Raw genomic sequence first — 16881 nt, 5'->3', positions numbered from 1 at the left:
GATGCTGTCATTGATCTGTTCTGGGCAGAGCACCCCTTTCTGGAGCTAAATGGGGAGCACAGGTGAGTGGCTCTAATTGCCCACACCCCTGCAGGTGTTGTGGGGCATGTCAGTCTAGAAGGGCCAGTGCTCAACCCTCCAGCCAAGGCCTTCTGGCTGTTTCTTCCCCTCTCAGGATCGCAGGTGAAACAAACAAAACCGTCCACAGTCAGGAACCAAAGTTAAATAAAAGCAAAAACGAAAAGCAAGAAACCCGTAGGCCGCTTCAGTGAGGGTATCAGCCTCTCTCACTTCAGAGAGCCTTGGAAATATCACAGTCTGCCCCAGAGTCCACTGGGTCTCCAGTATAAGTCTCAGTCTCTTCCCACTTAGCCCAGGGGATCTGTGTCCTCCTTTCTGCAAGAGCAGAGGCACTATTGGCTGGCAGATCTCTGGGGAACAGGGAGCTCAACAGCCTGTTACCTTCCCAGGGTCCCCACCATCTGAGTGGAGCTTCCTTCCTTTTAACTCCTCCTCCAATCATGGCATGATTTGCAGCTTCAGGGGGCGGGGCCAAAGCAGCTCCTTAATAGTTTATAGGTTCTCAATGTGAGGGTCATGATTATCCTGCCCGTCCCATAAAATGGCAGGGGGAACCCAACATAAAAAAAGTTGAAAACCAGTGGGTTAGTTCTTTAGGACTCAGTTCAACAAAGGAAATAAACATGTGCTTAACCTTAGGCATTCAGTATGCTTAAATACCACTGGAGTACTCATATAAAATCTTACTTGAACTATATTTTACCCTGACTCTTCTTCCTTTCATAGACAGAGCATGCATGGCTCCCTGTCCGAATCAAAGGTGCCATTCCCAACCAAAACCCCAGAGCTGCCTTCATGGCTATGTTCATCCTGGAGGTGGACCAGTTTATTTTGAGCCCCATGACAACAACAACAGTGGATGCTGAAGACAGTGAAACACCCAAATCCCTGCTAGTGTTCAACATTACCAAGCCACCCCCACAAGGCTACATCACTCATCTGTTAGACCATACCAAGCCTATCACCTCCTTCACGTGGAAAGATCTCAGTGAGATGCTTATAGCATATCAGCCTCCAAACAACAGCCATACAGAGAGGAGGAATTATGAGGTAACAATGGGACATACAGAGTCTCTTATTTTTCCCCCCTCTAGCATTCAGTAAGTTGTCGATAGAGGTGTTCATTTGTAATAGGTATCTATGAGCAAAATGAATCTTTCTATTGATTGGGAACATACCTCACTAAAATGTGAGGTATATTTTTATTACATTTTTCTTTGAAGTCTGCTGCTGTTACTGCTGGGACTCCCATGAAAGAGAATCCTGTGACTCTGGTGAGCTACCATAGACCCTCTAAAATGTCCCCTCAGTCTACTGTAGAGCTCAACCTTGACTGACCAAAATGTATCACTTAAGGGATCTTATCTCTTTACATCCCTGCCCATCATTTGTTGAGCACTGACTTCCTTTCACACATTTTCATACATTCTTACCTCTGGTACTACAAGAGTCACATTCTCTGTGTCGACTCAGGTCACTATTTACTGCAAATCACCTCTGCAACCTAGTGGCAAATTCTTTGTATTATATACAGACAATAGGCCTGATTCCAATCTCATTGATGTGTTTAACATCTGCTAACTCCACCGACTTCAGTGGAGTTACTCAACTTTCTTGCTGGTGTAAGTGAGATCAGAATCAAGCCCTATGTTATATTTTATTATTTCTTTTGAATCTTAAATGGTAGTGTCTGCTGAGTATACTGCCCAGCTGTACTTCATTATGAGGTGTGTCACTAATTCTGACCCATCAGTTTACCTCAGTCTAACACAAATCAGGTGTTCTTTTGCTGTTCACTACTTATTTAGGACAGGTCTACACTACACATTTACATCAATATAACTACATTGCTCAGGGGTGTGAAAAATCCACACCCCTGGGCAATTGACCTAACCCCTGGTGTAGACAGTGCTCTGTCGATGGGAGGGCTTCTCCTGTTGACTCAGCTACCGCCTCTTGCTGAGGTGAATTAGCTATGCCCATGGGAGAAGCTCTCTCGTCAGTGTAGTAACGTCTTCACTGAAGTGCTACAGAGATGCAACTATGCCGCTGCAGCTTTTTAAATGTTGACCTGCCCTCGATCTATTGTCGTCAGAAACGCCAAATTGTGAGACTAAGATTACAGAAATATTTTAAATCCTAAAGAAATGAATTGCACATCTTTTCCAACGCTGCCCATAACAGTGTTTAGTTGTGTTCCTCACATCAGGTCTGTGCCACTGGGTTTTACTTATTTTTGTATGATGTTTTCCTCAATATTTTATTCTTGATATAAATATTTTGCTGCGTTAAGTGTTACAGCATTTAATAATAGTACACTGTGGAAGGAGAAAGAAGAGGTGAGGTAGGACAGAAATTATGTATTTTCAGAAGCAGTTTGATGAGAGAAAGAGTCCAGGAAGAGATCCAGGTAGATAGTTGGAGGTGTCAGGAGATGCGGAAAGGAGTTCATTCTAACAGTGGTGAGATATGTGAAGAGACAGGAAGTCAGAAGCAAGGCAAAGGGATGAAGAAGGAATAGGCAGGGAAATAGAGTGACAAGGTCTATGCAGTAGAATACTGTGGTACCTGAGTCTGATCCCAGTAGGCTGACAGGGCATGTCTATTTTAGTTCAGCAGGGTCATGGGACCCTCACAGGAATTCAAGCAGTAATAGCAGCTGTCTGAGTAAACTGTAATTAAAAATCTGCCTGATGGGGTCACCTTCCAGAATCCCTGGGAAGTGTTTATGTTTTTAAAAACTTATTTTTATTTTTTGTACAACTTGTACTTAATTTTCCTCACATTTTTATTTACCAGCATCTGATAGATTTAAAAAGCAGAAGCTGAGCAAGGAAATGTACCCCAAAGCTATTTACTGTTGCAAAACCCCTGTGTGAGTTTAGTCCACCCTAGTGAAAATTAAAATGTGTATCTTTCCTGTTAATTTATATAAATTTACAACTATATTTAATCTTATTTTCCCTGTGTTAACTGTAAAGATTGCAACACAGGAAAACAGAGCTATAAGGTGGTACAGAAAACTAGGAGTTCTAATAACATACTGAACATACTGATAACTATGGTTATCACAGTATCCAAATCCCTTGAAGTTTAGAGAGCCTAATATTTCAGTTATCTGCATGCTGCATATACTTTGTACACACCTAGACAAAGATATTTCAACCTGTTTTTTCAACAAAGGTTTTTTTTTATATAACAGGTGGAGTTAGAGGTTCATGACTTCTACTTTGAAAGGAGTTCACCAATCACTGTGCATATTTCCATCAGAACAACAGATACAAATGCTCCTCGGGTGTCATGGAATACAGGTGAGATTGAATTTCGCTACAAAATGTATGTTGATGCAGAGATGGGTTGAAGGTACAACGTTCAGGTCTGGATGCACGGTCTGACCAGCTCAAAGTTCAGGGTGTGTGGGTGTGTGTTTGGGTGTTTTGTGTTTGTTTGTTTGTTTCTCCTTCTCTGTTTTGGTGTGACCCAGTCATAGAAGCTAGAACAAATGTCAGAATGAAGCAGAATGAAAATGCAGAGTAACAGAAGCAGGAAATGGGGGTATGAGAAAATCAAGATATTCTGTATCTTAATTAAATACAGTAATGATATTTTACTTTCTGCCACTTTTTTAAAAAATACCTTCCTTCCTATTTTGTTTCCCATATAATTCCCTCTGCTCCTTGTATATTAATCTGCACAACCTATGCTCTCCTGCTGTTCAGACGTCAGTCCTAAAGAAGTTACAGACTTGTTGTAGGAATCACTTGGAAAAATGCTATGTTCTGTGTTATGCAGCAGATCAAACTAGATGATCATAATGGTCCCTTTTGGCCTTAAAATCTGAGAGTGTGGGTTTAGCTAACCCAGGAGAATCTTTGATGTTATTTATTGAGAGGCTGCTGTGTTGTCTTAAATCAGGCCAATGGATTCTGTTGGAGAGGGAGTTAAAAATGGTGTTGTGTGGCTTTTCTAGCCTTATCTGCTGTTTTGACAATATTAATGTATTAATTTATGTTAATATTTATAAATCTGCATTAGTCTCAAAAACCTATGGGCACATGTATACTACTATTAAAAACATAAACTGAAAACACATCATGGACAAAATTCATGCCAGTGCTATTCCTTTGAAATCAAGCAGTAAGTTTGATCTCTGAGATAGACAGCATCAGTGGCCAACCCATCTCTAACACCTGAAGATGACCGTAGCAGCAGTATTGTCATGATAGAAGGGAGGATTGAGAAGAAGAGTCCTCAGCCTACCCTTAGAGAAAAGTACCCACGTATCTAACCCAACCTGAAATGGATGCTTAAGTAAAAAGTTGGGCCATGCACTGTGCCTTGAAGGTCAACCAACTTTGGGCTCTAGTGCATTGACAAAGGAAGTGAATACCAGAACCAAAGGCACTCCACTAACTCCAGCCTCCCATCTCCTGGACATTCAAGTCTATGAGCTCTCAACAGGAATACCTTAGCTGATTTACTGAGGCAGGAAGTTGGTCTGTTAGATAGCTGGGAACCAAACTGTTTAATTCCTCTGTAACAGAGGTCTGAGGGACATTGACTAAAATAATTAGTCTGGTGCCTGGAATGAAAGCTGATAGTAAGGCTTTAAGTTATTTTTGAAATGCCTATTTGCAGGTGTCAGGGTTCCTTCCCCACTCTGAACTCTAGGGTACAGATTTGGGAACCCACATGAAAGACCCCCTAAGCTTATTCTTACCAGCTTAGGTTAAAAACTTCCCCAAGGTACAAACTTTGCCTTGTCCTTGAACAGTATGCTGCCACCACCAAGTGTTTTAAACAAATAACAGGGAAAGAGCCCACTTGGAGACGTCTTCCCCCAAAATATCCCCCCAAACCCTACACACCCCTTTTCCTGGGGAGGCTTGGGAACAATATCCTAACTAATTGGTTACAAAATCATCAAAGACCCAAACCCCTGGATCTTGGAACAATGGAAAAATCAGTCAGGTTCTTAAAAGAAGGATTTTATTATAAAAAATAGAAAGGTAAAAATCATCTCTGTAAAATCAGGAAGGAAAATACTTTATAGGGTATTCAGATTCAAAACACAGAGGATCCCCTTCTGGGCAAAACCTTAAAGTTACAGAAAACAGGAATAAAACTCCCTCTTAACACAGGGAAAATTCACTTAAAACAAAAGATGAAGTAATCCACCTTGCCTGGCTTACCTATACTGGTTGCAATACTGGAGACTTGGATTAGGATGGGTTGGAGAAGATGGATTTCTGTCTGGCCTCTCTCAGTCCCAAGAGAGAACAACCACATAAACAAAGAGCACAAACAAGAGCCTTCCCCCCCCGAAGATTTGAAAGTATCTTGTCCCCTTATTGGTCCTTTGGGTCAGGTGCCAGCCAGGTTAGCTGATCTTCTTAACCCTTTACAGGTAACAGGATGTTGCCTCTGGCCAGGAGGGATTTTATAGCATTGTAAACAGAAAGGTGGTTACCCTTCCCTTTATATTTATGATAACAGGCAATTATGTTGGTGGAATTTAATTTGTTCTTTCTCCTGACCATTTGCACAAAGCACTACAATAGGTACACTTGATAGCCTTGAATGCCATCCAGTTATAAACACACGCTTTGCTGAACCTATTCTCTGTTCTTTGTAGGCCTCGATCTCCTGGAAGGGCAGTCCCGACCAATTACGTGGCAACAGTTTCAAATAGTGGACAATGACAACATCAGGGGTGTTCGCTTGGTTACAGTTGACGGCTTACAGCATGGACGGCTCACTGTAAGAGGTAAATTGCCATTTCCTCTTTAGGGATTGGAAACAAATTATTGTATTCGATCCCCTAAAGTGGAATGCACAAAGATAGTTAGGTCCCTAGCTCTCATTGAAATCAATGAAAGTTAGATGCCTAAATACCACTGAAGTCTATGGAGTTACACCAATGTAAAACCAATATCTCTGAGAGGACAGTAAGGCCCCAAATGTCTTTATACTGGTCTATGCTGTTTGTAGAGAAGAGCAAAACTGGAGGTATTTTTACTTTTGCAAAACTCCGTATACATTAGCAAAACCAAAACCATGGTTAGTCTGGATCCAAATCTCATATGGTTTGAGCCCCACGGGTGGAAAAGATGGATGGAAAGGCCCAATCTTTATTTTTCTTCTTCTTTATTTTGTATAAACAATTGTTTACATTTATTTCCTTCGCTGACTTTGTGTGTGTGTGTGTGTGTGTGTGTGTGTGTTGTGTTATATACTACAAATACACTGAACAGAAAAACTCTGTAGCTGATTAACTGATAGGCACAAAGATCTAAATGACTGAACAGTATCTGATTTAAAAGATTTTGAAACTATGTTCTATACAGGATTTCAGTTAACACTAAGATGGCCAGCATTTGAACAGAGGGAGCAAAAACCTAGTACTGCTGTGCACGGATTTATTCCTTCCCTCTTTATCAAAAGCACCTTGATTATGTCTTTAGTTACATTAATGCTATTTTAGGAGCAGTTTTGTTTGTTACCTAATAGTTTTGCTCCCTCTGCTGTCTGGCTACTTCTGTTGCTATTGAATAATAATAAAGTAGAGGGAAGTATTAAGACTGGGTATTTTTTTAAAAAAATCCTCTAAAAAGAGGTGAATTTAAGGAAATAATCTATATCTCAATAAACTATTCACTCAATTTGAGTAAATGTGACCTAACTCAAATGTAATTATTTTCCTTTGCCACTAATATGTTAAAGATGAGGCTGAAGAATAGTGGAGCTTGCTAACTGAGGAAAGCTTCTAAGTAAATATAGGTATTATTTAGAATCTGGATCTTATTCTCCAGCGGATTATAGACGTTTTTATAAATAGATCAAATTTTGGACCTAAACTCCTTTACAATATTGCTGTAAATCAAGTCCAAACTTGGCTTTTCAGGGTGCTAATCTTTGATGTAGTGAATGTTATTGCACCCCATTACAACATTCTTAAGCATTCCTTATATCAGTAAGTGCAGAGGAATAGTTTTATTACTTTAAAAACGTATGGGCCTAATTCTCTGTGCCATTAACACCATTTTTACATTAGTGTAGCTCCACAGATGAATATGATCAGAGTGAGGTTCCAGGAATCTGTTAATGTAGTTTCTTTGGAGCAAAAAGAAAAACTATCAATATAAAAATCATACACTTAAAAATCCTTTCTTCTTTTATTAATAGCTTTGATTATAAAACTGAAAGAATTTTAAAGATCTAAGTGATTTTTCTCTATTTAAATGTTTAAGTAAAAGAAATCCATCCTGTGGTTGAAATAAAAGAAAAATCATTAAACTTTTTAAAATGTTATTGAATTTTCAGATATGCAAAAATATAAATGAGTTCTAAACACATATGTGCAAGACGATAAAGTAAATATTAAAAAAGGAAAATAAAAGGAAGAGGCAATACATAAGCTATCCAAAAGGATATATGTCTTATATTCCAGCAAGATGTTGTCTGGAGTCTTCCATCATAGTTGTGTATTGTTGTCATTTTACAAATAATTACTTCACAGAATTCCCTGTAATATATAAATTCAGGACTGGGCTGTGGATTTACCATTAGCCATGAATAAGGCAAGTGCAGCTGTACTGCCCCAGCAGCTAAACAGAGAATTGGGACTCAGAAACACAATCTGGTCCCTGGTTCCCTCTTTGCTTTGGGGGGAGGTGTTCTGATTCAGCCCTTTAACTGGAGCAGATTACATCTCCCTGTATACTGGAGATGCACCAGCTGGCATGTTGGGAGGTAGAGTCAATGCTCTTCCCATATTCCGGTCCTTTCCCTCCCACTCCCCACACACCTGTGCAGCCAGATGTATCTGGCTCACAGAAGTTGCTTTCCCAGCAATGCTAGTAACTCCATTCCATGGGCACACAGGGCAATCCACAACCTTGCCCTCAATAAACTTTTCAGCCATATATCTTATTTTTTGGTCTTGTACATGTCAATTAGATATCCAAACCTTCAAGGAAAACCTGGAGTTTAGCATGCCAGTTAAGCATAACTAGTTTGATAGAGATTACTAATAAAGGCAATGCCCATTGAAACTAATGAAAAGACTCTTATTAACCTCAGTGGGCATTGAACTAGGCTCAAAATTTCTACCAACTATTTAGTATGCCATGTTATATTATTTGTCAATGCTAAGTGCCAAATCATAGGGCCTGTTTATGGACCAAAGAAGGCTTCTGCAGCCAGGGAACTGGTATGGTGCTAAGGCATGGCAGCTGGGATAACTGTTGAGAGAGAGGCTCCATAGGGGAACTTTGCTCCTCTTGTGCACTGTAAAGTAATGTTGTATGCAATTCTCTCTGTGCCACCACACAAGGAGTTTTTTGTGGGGCATTGTGTGTGTGTGCAACCATTGGATCCACAGCTATGGTGGAAACCCTCCTCCAGTAGGGAATTTCAGGGTCTGGAAATACTATTGCAGCTGGAGATGGCTGTGCTGGTGCTCCATAGCCTTGAAGTGGGAGAGTATTCAGCCCTTGTGCCCATGAAGAGATCCCCTGCTCTAGAGACAGAATTTGACCCTCAAGGCGTTTTACCTAAATGAAAAGTTGTGTGTGAGCATATAGTGCTGAGTACAGTGGAGGTCCTATCCCTGTCTGGGACCTCTAGGTACAAACAAATAATAATAATTATTAATAATGGATGTTACTTTTTGCCTACAATGAAATATTGATCTGTAATCAGAGAGCATATACTCTTTGGGCTTAAAATAAATTGTGAGTGATGCTTTAAGGAACTATGATAGATAGCAAACACTGATGTCTTCAAATGGTCTATATGACAGAATGGACGTTCTGGGGAGTTTTGTTTGCCACCACAGTTGTGTAACTATTAGCAAAGTACATAGCTTAGTAACTATGCTGGACCATGTTAATACTTTCTGTTTAAATAGGTTTTGAATAAGCTTTTCTAACTCAGACATGTATTTCCCCCCTTAATAAAATTCATACTGAGGCTGAATTACACATCTTTGAAACGTTTCTTTCATTGTTTTGACAGGAGGGAAAGGATTCATGTTCACGGTCTCTGACCTTAGGGCTGGGGTTGTTCGCTACCACCATGATGACAGTGACTCTACAAAGGATTTTGTGGTATTTAGGATCTTTGATGGCCACCACAGTATTCGCCATAAGTTTCCAATCAATATCCTGCCTAAAGATGACAGCCCCCCTTTCCTTATCAGCAATGTTGTAATTGAACTGTATGAAGGGCAGACCATTCTGATCCAGGGCTACATGCTTCAAGCTTCTGACATGGACTCCAGTGATGACTACATACTCTTTAATGTTACCAAACCACCACAGGCTGGAGAAATCATGAAGAAACCGGGGCCGAACCTTATAGGTAATCTAAGAAATCCACAGCAAGATGACCTTTCTTTTGTGGGGGCCAAACTATGCTCGTGGTTACCTTGGTGTAAATCCTTTGAGTTGAATGGAGTTATTCTGGATTTACATTGGTGTAATTGAGAGCAGAATTTAACCCAGAGTCACCTCAATCTATGAATATTTTTCTGTTGTACTTTCTTAGCTAGAGGAATTTGGGTGGTCAAGAGACTTTCTTGCTGCAATGATTCCTATCAAGCTGAAAATTAGAGGATGGCACGGATGGTGCTAAATAGAGGGTGGGGGTGGGGGTTCTTTTATTCCATACCTGAACACAAAATCTCTTTGCTAGATTTGTTAGATAGTTATTTTTGTTTGTATAAATTCACCTTTTTCCCTCATCACTGGGCTTCAGAGACGTCACTGGGAATGCTTTTACTTCATATTGAACAATTATGAAGTTTTATCAAAGTTTCTGATATAAAGATGGAGTTTTCAATCTCTTTCAGTGGATGCACTGGACAAAGAAGAAAAACCTTATAACAAGTCTCTTCTTTATGAGGATCAAGATGACCAAATTTACCAGTGATTAAAATTATAAACAGCTCTATGAAATGTGCTTTCTTTTATTCTTTGATTCAACAGGGTATCCTGTCACTGGCTTCCTTCAGAGAGATCTGTTTAATGGACTAATTTACTACCGTCACTTGGGAGGAGAAATATTTGAGGATTCCCTTGAGTTTGTCCTGTGTGATAGCCATGACCCTCCCAATCTCTCAGAGCCACAGGTATTAAGTCTGAGGATTTCTTGCAGAGTGTGGAGTTAATGTCAGGACACCAACCTACCTTCCTACAGTGGATTGTTGAAAACCCTGTGATTTTTCCCTCTTTCTAACTTCCAGTCCTAAAAGCACAGCCTAGGATGTGAAAACCAAGCTGCGTCCTTTTCTGTGTGCACATTATTACCAATAATAAAATTCTCCAGACCAAATTCTCCCCTCATTTATAACTCAGCAATCCTAGTTTCTTTAATGTTTGTCTGACGGGAGAATATTGTCAGGTCTCAAAGGCGTTAATGGAGATTGTACCAGGTGTTAAAATGAAAGGCCAAATTCATTCTAAGGGCTAGATCCTCAGCTAGTACTGTCAGTAGCCACTTTGAAGTAAATAGATTTGCACCCATTTATACCACCTGAGGATTGAGCTGACTGAATTTAATATTTCATTGACTTTAGAGGCACACTGCCAAGGTTTGTGGATTTAAAATGTGCCCTCCTGTATATTTCTGTTATATATTATACATTAGTCCATCAGTTATTTTTCTGTGTGGATGTTTTTAAAAAAAACAACAGTTCAGTGCCCTCCTGTCTTTAAGAAATATTTGACAACCAGTGCTTATGCACAACACTACAGTAACAAAACAGTGTAAACTGTAAGTAGAGCTGGTCAGAATTTTTTCTCAAAATGTGCTTTTGATGGAAAATTTTACTTTTATCTAAATTGAAACATTTTGAAAAATATGACCATTTTGAATTCTTGCAAAGAAGTTATTTGTTTCAAAACAAAAAAATCATTTTGGAATTTCATTTCCGATTTCCAAATTTTCATTTCAGAATTTTAAAATGTTAGGATTTTTTTTAAAGATTTTTACTTTTATATTTATTTTTATTATTTTTACATTATTTCATGATAATGTAATAGTTTAAAAATAAAATAAAAATAACAGAATATATAAAATCATTAAGGACAGCTGCTACTTACTACTGGTTGAAATATCTTGTCTTCTGTTTCTGTTCTGCAGGAAATTTCAAAAATATTTGTTTTAGTTCCAAATAAGAATGAAAAAAGCTTTTGAAATGTCAAAATTTCCTATGAAACAGAAATTCTGAGTTTTAACCAGTAAGGCCCTCAAACAAATAATAAGGAAGAATAACCAATATTACAATTGTATGCATGATGGAGGAAAAATTAAATTAAAAAATGTACTTCCATTTTAAAAGATTTGTTCAAATATTTTAAATATGAACTAAATAAACTCTGGTGGTTTCCTTTAAACATGATTCTAAGAGCATTTAGTGTGTTTCAAACATTCTACCAACCCTATGATATTTTTCTGTATTCTTTACTCTAGGTGGTGATAGTGCACATTATTCCTGTGGATGATCAGCTTCCAAAAGAAGCTTCTGGGGTTACCCGCCACCTCACTATCGAGGAAACTAAGATAGCTCATCTAACTAAGAAACATCTCCATTTCATAGACATGGAAGCACAAGAGAGGGAACTCATCTACACAGTAACCACCTCCCCATTTTTCTCTTCTACTCATGGGTATGTGAGAGTGAATGTACACTGCTCATCACAGGAGATGGCAGGCACCAAGTGGCAGGGAAAGTGTTGGTGGCAAAGTAAGGCTGTTGCCTGTGTGCACACACTAAATTCCCAATCCTGCATGCATGGGCCTACCTGTGTGGAGCTAGCTGCAGGATCAGGACCTAGTGTGTTAATAATCATGTGGGTCAAAGCTAAAGCAACAGGACATGAGGGGCAACATCAAGTGGTTAAAAGAGAGTGAGTTCAGCACCAGTACCCTCTCCAATTTACCAAGAGGAAAGAGTTTTGCTTACTACCACTGTGTAGCTAAGGCTGGGGATCAACACTTTTCTGTTTTGGGCCAGACCAGCAGAGAGTCAGTCTGTAACTTAGTGGTATGGTTATCTGTCAGGTGGGCACATGGTTAATAGCCTTGAACAAGCCTGTGGGCTAATCAGAAGAACTGCAGCTGAAGCCTATAGTGAGCAGGAGAGAACTCAGAAGCCAGGTGTTGAGGATAACAGAAGGGAGATGGGCCTTTTAATATGCATGTGTGATATGAACTTGATGTACTCAAGACCGAAAAAAGTGGGTCCAAACTGTTCCGTAAGGTGTGAATGAGATCCTTCTAATAACTATAAGAATGTGAAGAGCTTAGGTCATCTTAGTAAAACGGTGACTTTGGAGTGGATCAAGTATTTTTAAAGGCCTTGCAAAGAAAATGGCGGAAGTTGTTTGCAAGAGGTTAAACAGAATAGCCTGGAGGGATCATGCTGAAGCTCCCAAAGCAAATAAATGGTCTCTTTCGAGGGGCTTTTTGTGTGTATATAAAAATTAAAATAAGAGATTTGTAATTTTGATGCAAATTGTTTGGCAAAGGCCCAGTATTCGAAAATTATGTTTCAATGTTATCAATTATTTTTGCTGTGTGATTTGTCTTCAATACACGGGACAAGTTATTTTGAAAAAAATTAATGGGTTGCCTTTGCCTTTTGTTGTGCCAAGAGATTGGTTCTTAGGAGGTGAAAAAGTTCTTGTGTATCACTTTTAAAAGACTAGAAAGTTGAGTTGTCAGAAATTGCTTCACATGAGCCTCTTATTTATAAGATTAGTGAAAAATTTTAAGAATTTGATGTAATATAAAATTTCTTTTATCCAAAGAAAAATGCAAATATCAAGTGATAGGTATGTGAAGGGCCAGATTCTCAGCCAGTGTAAATCATCATAGTGCCTGAGATATGTGGGGACACTTTGGTGTGAAAGTTCAGGACTTTGTTCATTGTAAAGTAGGTGTTACTTTTTGGTTGCCTGTCCATGGCTCATGATTCCTTTGTTCAGTTTTCTGTCACAGTTTGAAATCCATAATAAAGACATTTATGATAATGAAAAAAGAGAAGGAAATGAATTTTCTTTCTATGCAGCTAGTGGTCCATTGGTGGTGTTGAAGCACAAGATTGAATTGTTTGATTTTTTCTCCTGTAAGAAGTTTTGCTAATCAGCGCATTGTGTGTGTGTGTCTTGGTACAGCCCCTCCGATGCTGGGAAGTTGTTTATGGTGGACAGCATCCCCAAACTAGTCAAGGATCTTTCTGCTCCAGCACTGAGATCATTCACTCAGGTTTGTTACTAAGTGATACCATACTCGAACCATACCCTGTTTAAGAACTGGCTCAGTGGTGCTGTCATTTTTCCTCAAGTCACTTCCTTTCAGTTTGTCATGAGGCTTAGAAGTGGAAACCAACCCTAGCCAGTGCTATCACTATCTCAGTTTAACAAACTCAAAATTCAGCGAACTCAATTCATATTTTTAAAGAAGTGTCCACCATGATTGAACTCCTCGCATAAGTAGACATAGCTCCTATTGAGACCAAAAGAAGTTGCACTTGCTTGTGTTAGGGCTGAATTTGTCTCCAAGTATTTGACCTGAACTGGACATAATGTCAGGGTAAGAGATGGGTTCAAACTGGACATGGTTTGGGTTTTGCAAAACCTCATCAGTTTGATTTCTTATCGCCTCTAAGATTCTTTCACATTGGCTGAGCTCCTTTGGAGTAGTTCTGTGCATCCACATTTTTGTTTTAATTTTAAATAATTTAATAGAATCATAGGACTGGAAGGGACCTCGAGAGGTCATCTAGTCCAGTCCCCTGCACTCATGGCAGGACTAAGTATTATCTAGACCAGTGGTTCTCAAAGCCGGTCCACCACTTGTTCAGGGAAAGCCCCTGGTGGGCTGGACCGGTTTGCTTACCTGCCGCGTCCGCAGGTTTGACCCATCGCGGCTCTCACTGGCTGCGGTTCGCCGCTCCAGGCCAATGCGGGCTGCGACAAGGGTGGCCAGCACGTCCCTTGGCCCGCGCCGCTTCGCGCAGCCCCCGTTGGCTTGGAGCGGTGAACCGCAGCCAGTGGGAGCCGCGATCTGCTGAACCTGTGGACGCGGCAGGTAAACAAACCGGTCCGGCCCGCCAGGGGCTTTCCCTGAACAAGCGGTGGACCAGCTTTGAGAACCACTGATCTAGACCATCCCTGACAGGTGTTTGTCTAACCTGCTCTTAAAAATCTCCAATGAAGGAGATTCCACAACACCCCTAGGCAATTTATTCCAGTTCTTAACCACTCTGACAGTTAGGAAGTTTTTCCTAATGTCCAGCCTAAACCGCCCTTGCTGCAATTTAAGCCCATGGCTTCTTGTCCCATCCTTAGTGGTTAGAACAATTTTTCTCCCTTCTCCTTGTAACAACCTTTTATGTACTTGAAAACTGTTATGTCCCCCCTCAGTCTTCTCTTTTCCAGACTAAAAAATCCCCAATTTTTTAAATCTTCCCTCATAGGTCATGTTTTCTAGACCTTTAATCATTTTTGTTGCTCTTCTGGTGGACAAATTGGAGAAAGTCCAATCTTTCTTGAAATGTGGTGCCCAGAACTGGACACAATACTCCAACTGAGGCCTAATCAGCGCGGAGTGGAGAGGAAGAATGATGTCTCATGTTTTGCTTACAACACTCCTGCTCATACATCCCAGAATGATGTTTGCTTTTTTTGCAACAGCGTTGCACGGTTGACTCATATTTAGCTTGTCATCCACTATGACCCCCAGATCCCTCTCTGCAGTACTCCTTCCAAAGCAGTCATTTCCAATTTTGTATGCGTGCAACTGATTGTTCCTTCCTAAGTGGAGTACTTTGCATTTGTCCTTATTGAATTTCATCCTATTTACTTCAGACCATTTCTCCAGTTTGTCCCGATCATTTTGAATTATAATCCTATCCTCCAAAGCACTTGCAACCGCTCCCAGTTTGGTATCGTCCACAATTGTCGACCGTGTTGCTATTTTTTATTATGCTGTAGTTCAATAAATCCCATTCCTACTAACATTTGTAAACAGCCTGGCCATTACAATTTACTGTATGGTTAATGCTGCAAAGCAGTTTTCCTTATAGCCTTCTAATTGGAGTCCTGAACCTGCAAGCACTTAGTCAGGTGCATAAGATCAGCTTCTGGATGGGAGACTTTGCTGATAGTTTTAGTCTACTTTAGTCTATCTTGTGATTTGGGTAAACAAAGGATGTGCAATTAGTAAATATTGCAAATGACAAATTCAGAGATCTCTGAAATTCAGAGATTTACAGATACTGTCATGAATGTAGTATTAAAAGCTACGCTTTGATGACTGTGATTATTTAAAAGTCATTGTATAAAAAGGGTTTTGGGGATGGCATACCTCAGCCAGGCTTAGGCCCCCATCTTCTGTTTCCAGTTGTAAATTGCACCTCCACAAATCTGGGTCTTTGCATCTCTATCTAGCTAATTTGTAGTTAGAGGTGCAGATACTCAGATTTGTGCCAATAGTTGAAATGTGGGTGAAAAGATTCAGAAGGGAATTTTGTGGGTACAGATCATACCCAAAGGAACGGTCATCCTTCTGAAAATGTCCTTGAAGGTTTTAAATGACAGTTTCCCTTTTTTTCCCCCTCACTTTTTGCAGCATGCTGTGAACTACATGAAAGTTGCCTATATGCCCCCTATCCAGGACATTGGGCCTGAGCCTCAGCATGTCCAGTTTATTTTTTCAGTCAGCAATCAGCATGGAGGCACTTTGTTTGGGATCTGCTTTAATATTACAGTTCTTCCAGTGGACAATCAAGCTCCAGAGGTACATCTGTGGGTGGGAAGTGTGTGGGGGGAGGGAGGGAGGAAGTGAATCTCTGAATATTAATGTGGTTTTACTAGACAGATAGAATACTGCTGTAACGATCCATCTGTTACTGATTGGTGCCTGGGGGCAATATTTGCTCTATGTGTTGTGGTAAGTTCCTTACGTCCTCCCAGCATACGATAGACAAGTTATGCCTTTGGTGTTTTGATATTTATTGTGTTGCATCTTTTAATTCCAAAAGTTCTTTCTAGTTCAAATTTAAAGGTGCAGAGGGAAATGGTAATTCATCTCTTCCCCTCTGTTCAGGTATTTACAAATAACTTGAAAGTGGAAGAAGGGGGACTATGCACCATTACAGGGAGCCATATTCTGTTGTCAGATGTGGACACAAAACAGGAGACCCTCCACATCTACCTTCAGAGGCAGCCGTTGCATGGAATGGTAGAACTGGATGGATTTCCCATGACCGACGGTGACAGGTTCGCCTGCCAGGACCTGCATATGTTAAAAGTCAGGTGAGAAAAGGGTCCTGCTTTTAGTTTTGCATGGCTTTAATTTCATTGCTATTAGTTCTCATATCAAACTGGTGTTAAATTACAGAAAACACAGAGGCCAAGAGCCTCAGCTTGTGTGAGCTGGCAAAGCCTGGCCCCAATGGAGCTCAACAAATGTACACCAGCTGAGCCTCTGGCCTACAATGCTCTCTGCAGATTCTTACGTTTGCATTAAAAATAATATTATATCGTCACCACATGGTGAATGAACTGCCACATCTGAGCAGGCCGTAAAACTGAGTCAGGAAACCATATTGCATTGGGGTGAGCAGTTGGGTAGTATTGTCAGCCCCAGTGTAGAGGGGGCCAAGCAAGGCCCTAAACACCATATAAACCCACAACAAGGGACCTAAGTAGTACATAGGCCTCTCTGCACTGGGGTGAATTTTCCATTTTGGGGATACTCATCCGTTTTCCTGCAATGCTTGCTGTTCTT

At 40.2% G+C, this 16881-nt stretch overlaps 1 protein-coding gene across 1 annotated transcript in view; it reads left to right on the top strand.

The window, feature by feature from the left end:
* FREM1 (FRAS1 related extracellular matrix 1) overlaps window positions 1–16881 on the top strand; it is a 103772-nt gene that overhangs the window by 23509 nt on the left and 63382 nt on the right. The window contains exons 6-14 of the mRNA XM_074953412.1: window positions 808–1131; window positions 3284–3392; window positions 5717–5848; window positions 9100–9444; window positions 10071–10213; window positions 11557–11753; window positions 13263–13353; window positions 15721–15888; window positions 16198–16406. Of these exons, the coding sequence (XP_074809513.1) occupies window positions 808–1131; window positions 3284–3392; window positions 5717–5848; window positions 9100–9444; window positions 10071–10213; window positions 11557–11753; window positions 13263–13353; window positions 15721–15888; window positions 16198–16406 (1718 nt within the window). The remainder of the gene's footprint in view (window positions 1–807; window positions 1132–3283; window positions 3393–5716; window positions 5849–9099; window positions 9445–10070; window positions 10214–11556; window positions 11754–13262; window positions 13354–15720; window positions 15889–16197; window positions 16407–16881) is intronic.

This window comes from Natator depressus, chromosome 5 (genome assembly GCF_965152275.1).
Source record: "Natator depressus isolate rNatDep1 chromosome 5, rNatDep2.hap1, whole genome shotgun sequence".
Classification (NCBI taxonomy): domain Eukaryota; kingdom Metazoa; phylum Chordata; order Testudines; family Cheloniidae; genus Natator; species Natator depressus.
The sequence above is the reverse complement of the archived record's forward strand: the minus strand, read 5'-3'. Positions and strand labels throughout refer to the sequence as shown.